Consider the following 17639-nt stretch of genomic DNA (forward strand, 5'->3'; position numbering starts at 1 on the left):
TATACTGAGTGGCACGACCAGAAAGTAAAACACACACACACATCTTTTAGGGCCCAATGAAGAACAGTAGACTCATCAGAACATGGGCTTACAATGTAGACATTTGTTGCCACTCCTAAGAATAGTATGTGGTTACTAGATCCTTCTCTATGCAAGGCCAGAATCCTTTCCTTAATTTATAGACTTTCTGGCTCTTACTAGTCTGTATCTCCTATTTTCAGTGAGTCACCACTAGTTGCCATGAGCTCGTTTATAAAAGAAACACACTAAAAGCATATTATGAAGTTGACAAATTATTAAACCAGAACAATTATAGTAACGGGGAAACATGGCATTCAGCATCTCCAGGCAGGGAGGAGAAGGAAAGGGGAGCAGCAGTACCGACTGTTAGGACAGGACCACAGAGTGAATCTGTGAGACTGTGGGGAAGCCTGTCCATGAAGCATACTAGTGATAGACTTTCAGTCACTAGGCAATGAGATCCTCCACGTCCTGAAATGCATTAGTAACAGCTCTTGTTTATTCAGTACCTGCTTACTATATGCCAGTCACTGTACTAGGCAGTAAACATAGAATGATCTCAGTTAAGCCTCACAACCCTCGCTAGGTATAGTATTTGTATACCCATTCGACAAATAAAGGAACAGAGTCTCGGAATGACAAAGTTAAACCCTGTCTGATGCCCCATTGTGAGTAACAGAGCTGGTCTGCTGACTCTTCGGTGCCTGCTTTTCTTTCTATGTTGCCTTTCTACGTAAAAGAAAGCCCCCCTGCCCCACCACTTGAGGGAATAAGCATCTTTCTTTTCATCTTCTTTTTCACTCCTTCCTCCCAGGGTTTAACTTAAGGTTTCTCTGCTCCAGAAACCCTTGGCAACATCAAGTCCCAAAGGCAAACTGGTACACATTGCAGATTTCCTGAGCCTACTGCCTTCCTGCACTGCAGTGAGGTGGTGGCAGCCCAAACCTGGGCCCGGGCCCACCCAACCATGAGTCTCTGCATGCTCCCGCTAAACATTATAGAGGAGTGGATGCTACTAACCTATTTTTTAAAAAGGAGCTTTAAAAATATTTTTGTAAAGGAATGCTATAGTTCGGTATCAAAGAGCTGGAATTAAAGGAATGTTACAGAGGGGCCCTTTCCTCAAGAGGTAGTAAATCCAAGATATTTGTAATTCATTTTACTGGACTGGCTAAAGAGGGGGACAAAATTTGAACAGTAGTCTGGAAACTAGAGTCCAAATTTTATCTCCAGAAATAATGCAAGTTATGCAGTTGTGGGGATAACCTTTAAGAACTTACCTGTGAACATAAGCAGGGAGACCAGATCACCACTCATGGATCTAAAGGCAAACATGAGATAGTTTTTTAAATGTATTTAAAATCCATTAGAACAGAAAGCACATTGGCAGTTGCTACGTCTGGAAAAGAGGGGCATAGAAGTGGGGCTCTATTGTGGAAGGATGGAAACGTTTTGGAACTAGATATGGATGGTGACTGCACAATGCTGCAAATGCACTAAATGCCACTGAACTAATCACTTTAAAATGACTCATTTTATGTCATCTAAATTCACCTCATTTTAGGAACCCACTGATAGAGAATTTATGAGACTATCAGAAAAATAATTATGACGTCTACCATACCTTCTGCTCCAACTGAGACCATTATGTACAGCCACCTGGGTCAACCCAGTAGAAGGAATTCCATTTGGACAACATTAAGCCAGATCTAATAAGAGTAGTATTGATTTCAAAACAGAGCCTGGAGAAAAAGCCAGAAATCTCCCTGGATGTAAATGAAAGAAAGAATAGCTAGAAACGTTGCTTGCTTATGAGAAGTTATCACTGATTTCCAGCTAATTTTACTTTTATTATTATATCATCAGAAATCTGTAAGTTCCTTAAATATATCCAAATTGTAAGAACACATTTTGTTTTTTAGAACCAAATAAATTTATATACCTGAAAGCACAGTGCTAATTTAAAATGGAAATAACTGAGGGGAGCTTTGTAAACATAGTTCCTATGTGAAATTTTATTTTTCTTTCTAGACAGTACATTACTGGCTTTGCTGCATGTTCAGATTTAAATGTACAGGTTAGTTGCTGTCATCATGCCTTTTGCTATTTTCAAGTATCTCACATGGCTATACCATTTGCAAATGGGGTGAGTGCTCCTGAATCCAGTCAAACAAAGGGCTGTTTTTATTACATTACCAACCCTTGCTGCATACATTTAAAGGGAGAAAAGAATGGTTACTATGTGGATCAAAAGGCTGCTCTCCTCCTCTATCGATCTCTTAAAAGTTGATTGGATTGCCTTCATGTTTTATGCTATTTCACAAGCTTACTAAATGGGGGTGGGAACTAGCTAAAATTTATCAATTCTTTCTTAAAATCCCTTGAAACACACACACACACACACACACCCCAAGATGTAATAAAACAGAGTGAGTCACACCACAGATATTTAAAGAATTATGTTTCTACAGTGCTTCAGTGATTCTGAATAAAACAAAACAGAGAGAGCTCAGGCTACAAAGAAAATGAAGACTGATCCTGGAAGGGTCTCCAGGCTTGCTTCCTCATTGATTAATTACTGTAGATCGCCACATGGCTACCCTGTTCCCTGATGAGACAAGTGGTCTCTGTTCTGAGACTTTTCATTCCAGTTTTATCACATTCTTCTAGGGGTTACAGAATGCTCAGCAGACTGTAACCAAAATCATTAGTATAAGGGCTGGAATTTTAGACTATAATCAGTAGCAGTCTGGTTAATTGCTGATTATTACACAGGGCAAAAAAGCAGCTCTTTCCTTAGAAGTGCTTATTAAAACAAACTTAACTCAGGTTTGTCTGCTATGCCATATCTGTGAATAAATGAGAGGGGTAAATTCCATCCCTCATGATTTCCAGGCATAAGGATTTATACATGACATATAGAATTCCTGATGTCCTTTAGGACTAGACAATTTTTTATCTTTATCTTAAATCAGACATAAGCTCAGCAAAAGGAACCCGTCTCTGGCAACTGAAACTGTCTGTGCATGGCCTAACCTAGTCTGTAAAGTAGAAACAGCAGACTTAAGATTAGAACCAAGGTGAAAGCAGAATTCAGGTCCAACTCCAGGGCCTGTATCCCCACACTTGGTCCAGTTATTCATAGAAGGAAGTGAATATAGAAAATATACAGGACAGAAAATGGGGAGGGGGAACATGGTTTAACTTTGATCTTTTAATATTAACGGGCCTACTTATTCATTGGAAACTAATTCAGCAAAGTAATCTAAGAAGTGACTACCAAGGGACCATAACTGAATTTGAAAACAGACTATCTGACAACCACTATTCTGAGTGCTTAACACATTGAGTAATTATTGTAACAAGTCTTTGCGTTAGGTACCACTGTCCCAATTTACTGATATGGAAAACTAAAGCTCAGAGAAATTATATAGAAGTTCAAGATCACACAGCTTGCTAATAGCAAAGCTGGAGGTCAAATCTGTGAGTCTGGGCTTCAAAACTGATGTCCTTAAACCAATGTGAAATGCTGCCTCTAGGCCTACTGGGGGGAAAAAATCGATTCCTGGCAAACATCTTCATCTTCTGATTTAAAATGTTGTTCAACCAGCTTTGCTTTTGGAAAAGCATTTTCTTAGAAACATTAGAAGAAAAAACTTTTCTCACTTAAAAGAAAAAATAGTATCACTATAATAACCTGTGTAAAACCACTCAGTTGTGTCTGACTCTTTGCAACCCCATGGACTATAGCCTGCCAGGCTCCTCTGTCCATGGGGATACTCCATGCAAGAATACTAGAGTGGGTTGCTACGCCCTCCTCCATGAGAGCTTACCAACCTAGGGATCAAACCCAGGTCTCCCACATTGCCTGTGGATTCTTTTACCATCTGAGCCACCAGGGAAGCCCTGTAAAACCACAGGTACCATCAAAATGAAACAAATATGCATTAAAGATCAAACCATAATATCCATTGTATGTAAATAAATACTTGTCAACCTTTCAGAAAATCAATATGGTATTTCATTTATGCATGGACTATTAATCTCAACAGATAACAAAAATTTAGATATCTGTCCAGTTTTGAAGAGAGGCCAATAATCAAACTCACGTACACAACATTATTGAAAAAGGTTTAAAGTGAGGACCTACCCTTTGACCATGATATACTGAAGACAGCAAAAGTGAACATTCAGAGTCAGCTTGATCCTTCTCTTTTAACAGAGCCCTCCAAGATAACAAAATACACCAGAGAGGCTGCCAACTATTAGAACTTGAAAAGGAAAAAATAAATTTTTTTAATTAGTCATATATACATCTAATAAGAAATTATGATCTGGTCATCTTAGAAGAATATTCATCTAGGATTGAATCACTGAGATTATACTTTGTGTAGGCTGAACAGGAAAAGTAAACTGGTCGGTGGCATCACTTTCAACAATTCAAAGCCACAGTTGCTGTAGAAGAGTCACCGTGTGTGTGCAAGAAGTTTGAATCCAGAGGAGAGATTGTCAGGAATTAGATAAGAATGTATCTGACTCAAATAAGAAGGAAGGGCAATGCACTGGAAGCAGAGGGAAGCTCAGTGAAGCCCAAGGTCAGAAGAAATGATGATACCAGAGAGAAAAGACTTGGGATGGCATTTAGGGAGGAATTCTGTCAGACTACTATTATCACAAATTAGCCCCCTGGATATCTTTGCTTAGAAAGGGCTTAAGCGAAAACAGAGAACCTAACAGCTGTGCCAAACAAATCTTTCTCTAGCCACTGAATCTAGACTCTGGAATCTGTACTTCATGTAGTCTCATTTGTGCAGATTTGAGGATTTAGTTTTGTTTCTGCTTTGTTCCTAGCAAATATCCCTCTTGAAACAGTAAGGCTAACCCAAGGCTACAAGATAGGGCATTTGTCTTGTTTTTACTCGAGCTTTTTCCTCATCTGTCTTTGACCCCCTTTGACCTTATTTGAAGACAGTTACCATATATGGCCTCTCACCGCTAAGTTTTTTGCTTCTCCAAGATAGAAGCAATTGGTCAATGCTTGCTCTTGTTTTCTGAGTCTCTCCTTCTGAGTGTTTCCTATCCCACTGCCTTCCCATCTGTCAATATTTCTAAGGTATGCTGGATAAAAGATGCATTGGAGATTAGAAGTATTAACTCCCTTGATCTAAAACTGTTTCTACTGATACAGCCCAAGGTCACGTTGCCTTTGGAAGTATCGATTTTTAAACCAGTTTTTTTAAACTGATTTTTAAATCGGTTGTTCTTACTTAGTTTACTGTCTGGTAGTAATAACAAGTCAAATAAAAATAACCAGATAAAATTCATTCTTTGGGATGCCTGGAGGTCAAGTTCAAGAGGGAGGGAAAAAAGAAAGGGTGGAACTCTTTGTGACTCTCATAGTATTTACTAGTATCTGCCTTTGGTAAGATTCTGAGATGTGAGTAATCCATAGGCTGCAAGTTCCTTAAAGGCAGACCACTTTCCTCTAATTTTAATTTTGTTGTCCACACAAGTGATATTCTTTTGACTTACTGCAGAAATATCTATCAAATAATTACATTTAATGTTGTTGTTCAGTCGATCTGTCATGTCCGACTCAGTGCAACCCCAAGAACTGTAGCACGTCAGGCTTCTGTCCTTCACCTCCCGGAGCTTGCTCAAACTCACGTCCATGGAGTCGGTGATGCCATCCAACCATTTTGTCCTCTGTTGTCCCCTTCTCCTTCTGCCTTCAATTTTTCCCAGCATCAAAGTCTTTTCCAATGAGTCGGCTCTTTGCAACAGGTGGCCAAAGAACTGGCGCTTCAGCTTCAGCATCATGATGTCCTTCCAATTAATATTCAGGGCAGATTTCCTTTAGGATTGACTGGTTTGATCTCCTTGTAGTCCAAGAGACTCTCGGGAATCTTCTCCAACACCACAGTTCGAAAGTATCAATTCTTTGGCGCTTAGACTTCTTTATGGTCCAACTCTCACATTCATACGTGACTACTGGAAAAACCATAGCTTTGACAAGATGGACTTTAATTAATTACATATAATACTCTGCTTTAAAAAAATAAGTGTCTTCCCATGTTACTGTAAATCATAATTTCTGAGCCCTTGGAATAACCTTAGTATGCCTGAGAACTTGGTCACACCAGATAGTTTATGCTGACAATGTGATTTATGGTGAACGCCTATTTTTATATACCTGGGACATGCCATATCAGGTTGTCTACCGGGAAGGTGCTGGGGTATCAAGGCTGCATGCCTATGTGACTGAATTCCAGTAAAAACTCTGGACTCAAGGCTCAGGTGAGCTTCCCTGGTTGGCAACACTTCACATATCATGTTGGGAAAATTAAACACTCTCCTTGCATTGCCAATGGAAGAGGACAAATGGAAGCTTGTGCCTGGTTTCTCCTGGACTCTACCCTATACATCTTTTCCTGTTGCTCATTTTAATCTGTATCCTTTCGTAGTAATAAGCTATAACCAAGAGCATAATAACTTTTTGGGTCCCATGAGTCCTTCTTGTGAACTATTAAACTTGAGAGTGGTCTTGGAGATCCCCAACACAGATGTTAACACGGGACAGGAACAAAAATAGTAAGTAATTTGTGCAAGAGACATTTACGAGGCAGTGAACTCCATAGCTGTTACTTTGTCCACTGTCAAATAAAGGCATCTGGTATAACCAGGGAAGGTAAAGACGTTTATAAAATATTTATTTGATGGCACAGTTTAACTTTGCTTTGGATGTCCTGTTCCTTAAAGAGTTTTACTTATTTTTTAAAAATCCTCAAGAAACACAAGCATTTCAAAATAGGTTAAAATAAATTTTTATTAAAAAATTGTATTAAATGTTAGAAGAAATTTATACAGAATTCATAAATTCTTTATAAAACAATTACCAATCGTTCTCCAATTATAATTGTTTTTATGCAGACTTGGAAATTTTGCAGTGAAATAAGGTTTACAAAATATTTCTTTTAAAGTATTACAATGCTAATTTTAGGCAAAATAATCTTTAAAATGGAAATTTTTGTATGCAAGTGAGTGAGCCCTCAAACACCCGTATTCTTTATCCCAGCAACAAATGGGAAAATGAACATTAAACTGACTTACTGAGGAAACAATGAACAAGTATTCTGTAAACCTTAAATTCATTCAAAATTTTAAATTACTTTCAAAAGCAATATCATTACAAGGTACTGACAATCACACTGTGTACTAAAAATTAATGTTAATCCAACTAATATTCAAAAAAATGTTGCCAAGAGGCACCCCTTGTTGTAAGATATGTTAAAGGTGCCTTTAATACACTGAAGACCTAAACCCTACAGGGGACAGTATCCTCACACACACAAAAATAGAATTCATCCCTTTTAGAAGTGGATAATATCTCTTTAGTAGTGTTGCTGGTTTTAAAAAAAAGACATAAGTTCAAAATAATGCGGCAACATACAAAAGTGGCCCATAGTTTTGGTCTATGTCTGAGAAGTACATTCTGTAATTTAACAAAGTCTGGTTTTAAATTTTCAGTTCAAATGCATACTTCTTTTCCAATTGGATAACTGCCCAACTGATGCCATTCCAAAGAGCAGAATCCCAATCACCAACTTGAAAGGGGTATGGCTCAATGAAGACAAAAACAGTGACTGATTTACCTCAAAGATTAGGAAACAAAATCTATATCAAAGTATCTGAAATCATAAAAAGTAAATGCTTTTAAAAATTTTCCCCCTGAGCTATGGATGCTTTTTATATAGTCACTTACTAGAGAGACTTTTTACTAAACAGATCTTTCACTAAACAGATGCATTCTATCATTCCAAGTTATACTTAAAAATCCTATGATTTATAAGACTCCTACGATTCTTCGTGCTGAAAATAGGTAAGTTATGTCTCAAACAGCACAAAATGATAGCAATTACATGTTTCATGGAAATCTTTGGTGAGAATGCAATCCTGCAGAAGCCGCCTTATTTTGTTCACTCACTCATAACAGTCTTACAATCTTCAAGTAATTTTCAAAGGAGAAACCACAAGTCCATAATGAAGGACCAGCAGACCATCCTGAAAAAAATAAAAGTGTTTTGCAGTTACTTGAAAACCACTTACATATATGATCAAGTCAAAGATAGTTTATTTTTCATAACCCAACACTAATGTGAAATTCCTTGATTTAAAGAGAATGAAAGTCCAAGATAAAGAAACTTGCTTATCTACTCAGCTCATAACCAGACACTCCCTATTAGTGTGCCTTTTTAATGACTCTTAGAAGAAAATCCTGAAACTACCAGTATCCACAGTTTGTCAAGGTTGTTTATGGCTAAACAGTTCTCCAAAAAGAACTAAAACTTCTCATTTTGCAGATTATTTAATATATCACCCAACTCTGGGCTTCTCTAAGAAAGACTCAATTATCATAGAGTATCATGGATCTGCTAGGAAATAAAACATTTCCCATACAAATGCAGCTTACAACTAAAATAAGTGAGAAAAGTTCAGAACTCTTACCCATTTAATACAGGATGCATTTTACTTCCTCCTTGAAGACTGTTCAGTACAATTCACCCTTTCTTTGCTACCCAGAGTCATCATTATGAACTGTAACTGTACTGCGCTATATAACACAGTGATGTCCTCTGGGGCTGTCAGGAAACTTAACACTAAATGACTCCAGATATCATGTTTATGAGTCTCTTTATGTCTCCTTTCTTGATATGAGGTCTTAATTCTTTGTGCTCTCACCAAGGCTGCACCCAGCAAGCAACCTACCTTTTTAAGATGCTATTTGTAATTTACTATGAACTGAAAAACTAGCTTAAAAAGAAGACTCATTGAGAAAGTATGCCATGGGCAATGAGCCTACTTTAAGCAACATTTAGAGGGAGTGGTGGCATACACGCCTTGCATTTCCAACTCTGGTCTAGCTATCACCCTTTCTTTCTTCTTTATTAAGCTTTTTCATGGCTCCACTTCCTCATTGCTCATTCACTGTTCAACTCACTGCAATCTGGCTTCTGTTACTGGCAACTCCAGTGAAAACTCATCAGCATTCTAGAAAGGGGTTCACAAATTCAAATACCCACAAAAGCCAGAGAAGTACCATAAATGAATATGTGAGTCAGTTAAGTAGTCAAATAGGGTATGTTGAGACCAGTGATAAACCATATAGCAGATGCTTAGCTAAAGGAATTTAAACTCAAAAAATATTTAAAACACAGAATAAGCCAAATAAAGTACAACCACACCATGTTTGGCCTACAGATCATCAGATCTCTTCTAGACTAATTAGTCTAATCAAAGTAAATGAATTTGTATTCTAACACACAGAAGGACCCTATTAACATATTTACATGAATACAAATTACATTTTACAGAATGTCAATTTTTTGCATATAGTTATGTTTCAGAATTACAAGCTGTTTAAAATCTCAAAACAACTTCAATACATGTATAAAATTACACTTTATGAAATGAGATAATCTTTACATTTCAAATTTATATCTATGCTTATTTTGTTTATATTCTGATAAATATATAGGAATATATAAATTTATTTATATTTTATATTTAGATGTTTCCATTCATGGTCTTCTTAAACAATCTAATCAGAGTAAATCCTCTAAAAGACAAGTCAGATTATGTCTCTTCTGTCCTTGGCTCAAATCTCTCCAATCAATAGTTTCCCACCTCACTCAGTTAAAATCCAAAGTTCATACTACAGTCTATAAAGTCCTGCATGGTTTTATTCTGTCAGATCTGAGCTCCTCCCACTCTCTCCCTCACTTGCTACATCCTAGCCTTCCTACTGCAGAGATGTATTATTCATTTAGCTAAGAGGTCCTGAGATTATATGACACTTACATAGTTATCAATGAGGACTTTAATTATAAATATTCTTTAAATTGAAGTCATACTTTCTACCTACTCCATTGACTTTGGGATTTTACGCCTAGCTTTTTACATTTCTAATCAAGCTTAACTTTAAAAAAGACAATATTTTCTAAGATTTCTAAAGTATGATTTTATAAAAATCTTAGGAAATGTCTTATTTATACCTCTAAGTATGCTTTACTTAGCTAAGAAACAATTTTACTTTTGTATTTTATGAAGATCTTTTGAATTATTTGTTTCTAAAATATAAACAATTAGTACAGTATATTTCTAAAAACATGTAAGAATAATCAAATAATTACCCAAAAAAGTATTCAGCTGCCCTTTTGCTAAGATCCTAAGCTTTAAGTTCAACTTTTTCAACAGCTGAACCTTGATTCCACTGCTAACTAACCAACTCATCTTGGGCAAGGTACTTAATCTTCATACACCAGTTTTGTCATCTATCAGATTCCCCAATGGATTTCAGAATTAGAGGGCAAAATTCCAAAAGAAATTGGATTTTTCTCTTCATTAAAATTGTAGGTCTTATCTTGCTTTCATTTATCCTTATTAGATTTCACACTATACTTCCCACTCACATTATAGGCTACTTAAAATATCGTTTAACAGTTACCATGGCTTCTTACCAACTGAGCTAGGAGTGGTATGTGAAATCTCTACAGACTAATGAGTATCCGCAAATTTTTCTTAAAGACACGTCCTCGCAGATACATTTGCCCAGTAGTCTTCAAAGCTCTACTGCAGTATGAGACAGAGAAGAAAAAAGGCCTCTAGAATCAAACTGCCTGGAGTTTGAGCCCTGGCTCACACACTTACTGCTACTGCTGCTAAGTCACATCAGTCGTGTCCAACTCTGTGCGACCCCATAAATGGCAGCCCACCAGGCTCCCCTATCCCTGGGATTCTCCAGGCAAGAACAATGGAGTGGGTTGCCATTTACTTCTCCAATGCAAGAAAGTGAAAAGTTAAAGTGAAGTCGCTCATTCGTGTTCTAGTCTTTGCGACCCCATGGACTGTAGCCTACCAGGCTCCTCCGTCCATGGGATTTTCCAGGCAAGAGTACTGGAGTGGGTTGCCATTTCCTTCTCCACACACACTTACTAACTGTGGTTAAGTTACATGTCCTTTCTGTACCTTACCTGTGCGTGCGTGCTCAGTTACTTCAGTCACGTCCGACTCTGTGCTACCCTATGGACTGCAGCCTGCCAGGCTCCTCTGTCCATGGGATTCTCCAGGCAAGAATACTAGAGTGGGTTGCCATGCCCTCCTCCAGGGGATCTTCCCCACCCAGGGATCAAACCCAGGTCTCCTGCACTGCAGGCAGATTCTTCACCATCTGAGCTCCAGGGAAATCCACCTTACCTGTACCTTTCCTTATCTTTAAAACTGGAAATAAAAGAATACCTACCTCATAAAACTATGACGAGTAAGAGAGCTCATCATTACAAATCATTTAGAAAAGTACCTGACACACAGTAAGCATCCAGTAAACATTAGCTTTATTATTTATAGTCCAAATAATTTTAATTATAGAATGTTTATTAAAACCCTAATAACACGGAACACTCTTCTTTCATTAATTAACTTGCCCGTTAGACATAAATATGGTAGACCTACCTGCATTGCTGCATCGCCTATTGCACGTCGAATTTCCCTTAGAGTTTGATACCGTTCTAACAAGTGATCACCACAGATGATGTCTACCTACAGGCAAATAAGAGTATAAGTCTGCTGTCCTGCTTCAAAAAACCACATTAAAAAAGAGGAAGATCAACATAATTATTTTTAGACTAGACTTTGCTATTTTGTTTTTTATTTATTTATTTTGGCCATGGCATGTGGGATCTTAGTTCACCAACCAGGGATTGATCCCATATCTCTCGCATTGGAAGTGCAGAGTCTTAACCACAGGACAGCCAGGGAGGTTCTGACTTAACTATTTTAGACTGATTAAACATTCTTACGAAACAGTTTAGAAACTATTTACAAATAAAATGGAATGAGCACTAGAGGACAAGGCAGAACACAGAACACTACAGCAGATATTCCAAATGGTTTCCTTGAATCTCTCAGAACAAGTTAAATCATACTTGATATGTTCAGCATAAGATGGCTCAGAAAATTATATTTTTAAACAGTTCATGACACAATGATTAAGGGCTTATAATGCTTCAAAATGCAATCTTTGGTTGTTTGATGTTCTTATTAAAGAATATCTCATTTTCCAACAATGAAAAGTCTAATACTGATATAAAGTACATAATAAGGCATTGTGTTTTACAGGTAGAACAATCTTAACAAGGTCTTTTCAGCCCTTTTAGTGATGTCAAAGCTCTACTATAAATCTACTTCTATACCGAATGCGCTAGACAGAACAATATGGTTGTATAGTTATATACTGTATTGTATATGATTCCAGTATATTCACTTGCTAGAAACAGAAATGAAGTCCTTACATGCTCTTTCACTGAGAACTCCTTTTCCACTGCTTTAAAATGGGAACAGGTCCTCAACATCTTATTAACACATATCACTTAATAGACTCCATCTCCTAAGACTCCTATTTAGCTTATGGCATGAAATTCTTCCTTGCTCCAAACCAGAGTTATCACCTCTTAACTCCTATTTCTCCTTTTCCTTTCTTCTCACATGCAATCAGCTACACCTGTTGCTTCTTTCTTCATAATACCTTTTAAGTTCATATCATTCTTTCAAGTGCTGCCTTCAGGTTTAAACCACTGAAATCATCTCCTAACCAGATTCCTAACTTCAAATTTTGTTTACTCTAAAAATCCTACACAATGCCAACATGTTAATCCCCCTAAAACCTTTAGCATGCTTGGGTAAGAATAAAAAGTACCTGCATTTAACTGAGCAGCCACTATGCACAGCATACATTACACTTATATATTTTACATATATTATCTCATATCATTTTCACATTCCTGTGAGTTAGGTATTATAATTCCCACTTTGCAGATAGGGATGCTTAAGAAGTAAAGACATTAAATTTTCCTAAAATCACAAAGCCGGTAAGCAGCAAAGTTCAGATCTGAAGCCAGGTCTATTTCCAGGTCTATCTTTCTCCAAAAATCAGTGCATGTCAGGGATTGGCAAACTTTCTATAAAGGGCTACATAATAAATATTTTAGGCTTGTAGGCCACAAGATCACTGTTACATGTGCTCAATTCTGTCACTTTAGTATAAAAGCAGCCACAGGACGGCTGTTAAAATAAAACACCGTTTATGAAAAGATGGCAGGCTAGATTTGGCCTGTGGGTCAGTTTGTCAAGCCCTGTGCTCTCTCACAATGAATAACCTCCAATTTCACTTTTCACTTTCATGCACTGGAGAAGGAAATGGCAACCCACTCCAGTGTTCTTGCCTGGAGAATCCCAGGGACCAGTGGGGCCTGGTGGGCTGCCGTCTATGGGGTCACACAGAGTCGGACATGACTGAAGTGACTTAGCAGCAGCAGCAGTAACAACTCTTGTTTAATGCTTACCAGTTTTAAAGTTGGTAGAGCAATATCTGTTTGCAAAAGGACTTGAAGGCAGTAACAGCTGATCTTGCGCACAGAACTTAGATCCAAGAAAAATTATAGACCTTGGAAACTAACACTATGTTTTAATTAAGTATCCAGCAAGTCAGAGACCACCACTCTTAGTGGGCTGGACCATGTGGTATACATTTATGACTTGGTTACTACAAATTTTCAACTTAATCCCAAGAGGTTAGCCAGTTACTAACAGTTTGATGCATATGGTCCTAGTTGCTGTGTGTGCACGCATGGATTTTATTTTTATAGAAATGGGATCGTGTCACATATTTTGTTCTACATATTCTTAAAACATACACACACACACACAAACACCAAAACCTTAATACACGGACATCTTTTGGAATGCATAGTTAACTCTGTCTTTAATAGCTGCATAGTGTTCCATTTTATGAAATATATCATAAATTATATATCCATTTTCCTCAGAAACATTTAACTGCTTCTCACTTTACCTGTTGATTAACTTAGTTCATTCAAACAGAGTCACATTTTTGAGGATGTAACAAACATGACCCCCATTATTTGACAATTAGCTAGAAGGACTCAGCATATTCACAGCTATGATTTACTACAGCAACACAGCAAGGATACAGTCAGATCATCAGTAAGGTAAAAAGATGTAGGGAGAGTCTGGAGAAATCCATTCACAGGCTTCCTTTGCTCCTCCCTCCCAGTCCAGGAAGCAATACTCCCACAATACTCTTTTCTCTAGCAGTAGAAATGCAGCCAATTTGTGCACTCTCTGCCAGGGAAGCCCACTTGAGGCTCAGAGTTTAGGGGTTGTACTGAAGCCTGGTCATGTCGGCATTCTCTGCCTAGCAACTAGCAAATTCCAGACTCCCAGAAGCAAAGCAGGTATTCAGTTTTCAGTCCATGCACGGGGAAACATACATTCAATACTGCAGTCTTAAGCCAGCTCCCTAGATGCTAGGCAAGGGCCAACCTTGTAAGCCAGTCCTTCTGGAGACAGCAGCCTCGGGTCTGCTTTGTTAACTCTTTTCTGCATAATCTTTCTAACCTCCTGAGTATTAAGTCTTAGACAGGCAGGATAACCACAATATATCTGAATCTCAGAGCAGAAATCAGAATGTGAAGATAGTCTTAAGGCAAGAAAAACCCTTAACTTTTTAAAAACAAGATCACACTAAAGTTTCCAAGACAGAATTTTTCACTGAATGAGCCAGTGCCACACTCATCCCTCTTTGTTCATACATACTCTTTTCTTTGACAGAAAGTTCTTTTCCTCCTTATCTGGCCAAAAAAAAAAATCCATTCTGCAAATCCTTTGACAAATTCAGAGCTAAATCATTCACTCTGTGCTCCTGTTGCACTCATCATAGCCTACTGTCATTTTATATCTTTCCCACACAGTTCTGAGTTGCCTGACAGCATGAATTTTCTGTCTCATGTTTGTAGTGGATGCCAAGCACACAGATTGCTCAATTTAATATTAATAAATAGAAAATGAATGGTAGGGATATACCATATGACACATTAGAATCTCCATAAATGATTTGGAAACAATTCAGTGGTATGGTTAAGGGTTAAGGTAATATACTAAATAAGTAATAATAAAAAGGAACTTATCGGGACTTCCCTACTGGTCCAGTGACTAAGAATCCTCCTGCCAATGCAGGGGACACAGGTTCTATCCCTGGTCCAGGAAGATCCCACATACCTGAGGCAACTAAGCCTGTGTACAGCCTCAATTACTGAGCCCGTCTGTCACAATTACTGAGTCCATGTGCCTAGAGCCCATGCTCTGCAACAAGAGAAGCCACCACATTGAGAAGCCAGAGCACCTCAAGGAAGAGTAGCCTCTGCTCAGGGCAGCTAGAGAAAGTTTGCGCACAGTAACAAAGACCAGCACAGACAAAAAGTAAAATAAATACATAAATTATAAGGAAAAAAACCTGTCTTATAAGATGGAACTCAAAATTTATTACTACATCTTTTATATACAAGATATTTAGTGATAAATGTGATAAGCATTTTATAAAACCAAAAATAAGATTAAATGATGTACAAAGGAAAATACTACAAGAGTTGGTTAACAAAAAAAAGAAAAGAAGATACGGTAAGACATCAATAAATTCAAAACACCACTAAATCAACCATGATAATTCAAAGACACTGGGATCTCTATATGAAAAAAATCCACTCAGATAATTATTGATTTCTGATTTGAATTGACTTAAATCTCTTAAGAACACGTGATCTATATATTTTTTATCCTTCAAAACTATCTGCTTTTTTATTTTTATCTGCTACAAATAAATAATATCTTAAAGGTATTTTATCATTTAACAATCCCTTAGTAATCATGCTTCTTCCAGTCCAGCGTTTCTCATGATGTACTCTGTATAGAAGTTAAATAAGGAGGGTGACAATACACAGCCTCGACATACTCCTTTTCCTATTTGGAACCAGTCTGTTGTTCCATGTCTAGTTCTAACTGTTGCTTCCTGACCTGCATACAGATTTCTCAAGAGGCAGATCAGGTGGTCTGGTATTCCCATCTCTTTCATAATTTTCCACAGTTTCTTGTGATCCACACAGTCAAAGGCTTTGGCATAGTCAATAAAGCAGAAATAGATGTTTTTCTGGAACTCTCTTGCTTTTTCCATGATCCAGCGGATGTTAGCAATTTGATCTCTGGTTCCTCTGCCTTTTCTAAAACCAGCTTGAACATCAGGAAGTTCACGGTTCATGTATTGCTGAAGCCTGGCTTGGAGAATTTTGAGCATTACTTTACTAGCATGTGAGATGAGTGCAATTGTGTGGTAGTTTGAGCATTCTTTGGCATTGCCTTTCTTTGGGAGTGGAATGAAAACTGACCTTTTCCAGTCCTGTGGCCACTGCTGAGTTTTCCAAATTTGCTGGCATATTGAGTGCAGCACTTTCACAGCATCATCTTTCAGGATTTGGAATAGCTCAACTGGAATCCCATCACCTCCACTAGCTTTGTTCGTAGTGATGCTTTCTAAGGCCCACTCGACTTCACATTCCAGGATGTTTGGCTCTAGGTCAGTGATCACATCATTGTAATTATCTGGGTCATGAAGATGTTTTTTGTACAGTTCTTCTGTGTATTCTTACCATCTCTTCTTAATATCTTCTGCTTCTGTTAGGTCCATACCATTTCTGTCCTTTATTGAGCCCATCTTTGTATGAAATGTTCCTTTGGTATCTCTGATTTTCTTGAAGAGATCCCTAGTCTTTCCCATTCTGTTGTTTTCCTCTATTTCTTTGCATTGATCGCTGAGAAAGGCTTTCTTATCTCTTCTTGCTATTCTTTGGAACTCTGCATTCAGATGCTTATATCTTTCCTTTTCTCCTTTGCTTTTCACTTCTCTTCTTTTCACAGCTATTTATAAGGTCTCCCCAGACAGCCATTTTGCTTTTTTGCATTTCTTTTCCATGGGGATGGTCTTGATCCCTGTATCCTGTACAATGTCACGAACCTCATTCCATAGTTCATCAGGCACTCTATCTATCAGATCTAGGCTCTTAAATCTATTTCTCACTTCCACTGTATAATCATATGCTTATTTAACTTATATGCAGAGTACATCATGAGAAACGCTGGGCTGGAAGAAGCACAAGTTGGAATCAAGATTGCCAGGAGAAATATCAATAACGTCAGATATGCAGTAGCATATTGGGCATCTACTGACCTGGGGAGTTTCTCTTTCAGTATCCTATCATTTTGCCTTTTCATACTGTTCATGGGGTTCTCAAGGCAAGAATACTGAAGTGGTTTGCCATTCCCTTCTCCAGTGAAAGAGAAACTCCCCAGGTCAGTAGGTGCCCAATATGCTACTGGAGATCAGTGGAGAAATAACTCCAGAAAGAATGAAGGGATGGAGCCAAAGCAAAAAGAATACCCAGCTGTGCATGTGACTGGTGATAGAAGCAAGGTCCAATGCTGTAAAGAGCAATATTGCATAGGAACCTGGAATGTCAGGTCCATGAATCAAGGCAAATTGGAAGTGGTCAAACAAGAGATGGCAAGAGTAAATGTTGACATTCTAGGAATCAGCGAACTGAAATGGACTGGAATGGGTGAATTTAACTCAGATGACCATTATATCTACTACTGCGGGCAGGAATCCCTCAGAAGAAATGGAGTAGCCATCATGGTCAACAAAAGAGTCCAAAATG

The 17639-nt window shown here is 37.9% G+C and overlaps 1 protein-coding gene across 2 annotated transcripts in view; it reads right to left on the reverse strand.

Annotated features, from left to right (window-relative positions):
- Window positions 1-6829: 6829 nt before the first annotated feature.
- The window catches only part of PCGF6 (polycomb group ring finger 6), a 31931-nt gene continuing 21121 nt past the window's right edge, over window positions 6830-17639 (reverse strand). The window contains exons 9-10 of one of the 2 annotated variants that reach the window (XM_061403325.1): window positions 11530-11616; window positions 6830-8082 (exon numbers count right to left, since the gene is read on the reverse strand). In XM_061403325.1, coding sequence (XP_061259309.1) covers window positions 8026-8082; window positions 11530-11616 — 144 coding nt within the window. In that variant the 3' untranslated portion in view covers window positions 6830-8025. The remainder of the gene's footprint in view (window positions 8083-11529; window positions 11617-17639) is intronic. The other variant, XM_061403326.1, reaches the window with a different exon arrangement.

Source organism: Bos javanicus, chromosome 26, assembly GCF_032452875.1.
Source record: "Bos javanicus breed banteng chromosome 26, ARS-OSU_banteng_1.0, whole genome shotgun sequence".
Lineage (NCBI taxonomy): Eukaryota > Metazoa > Chordata > Mammalia > Artiodactyla > Bovidae > Bos > Bos javanicus.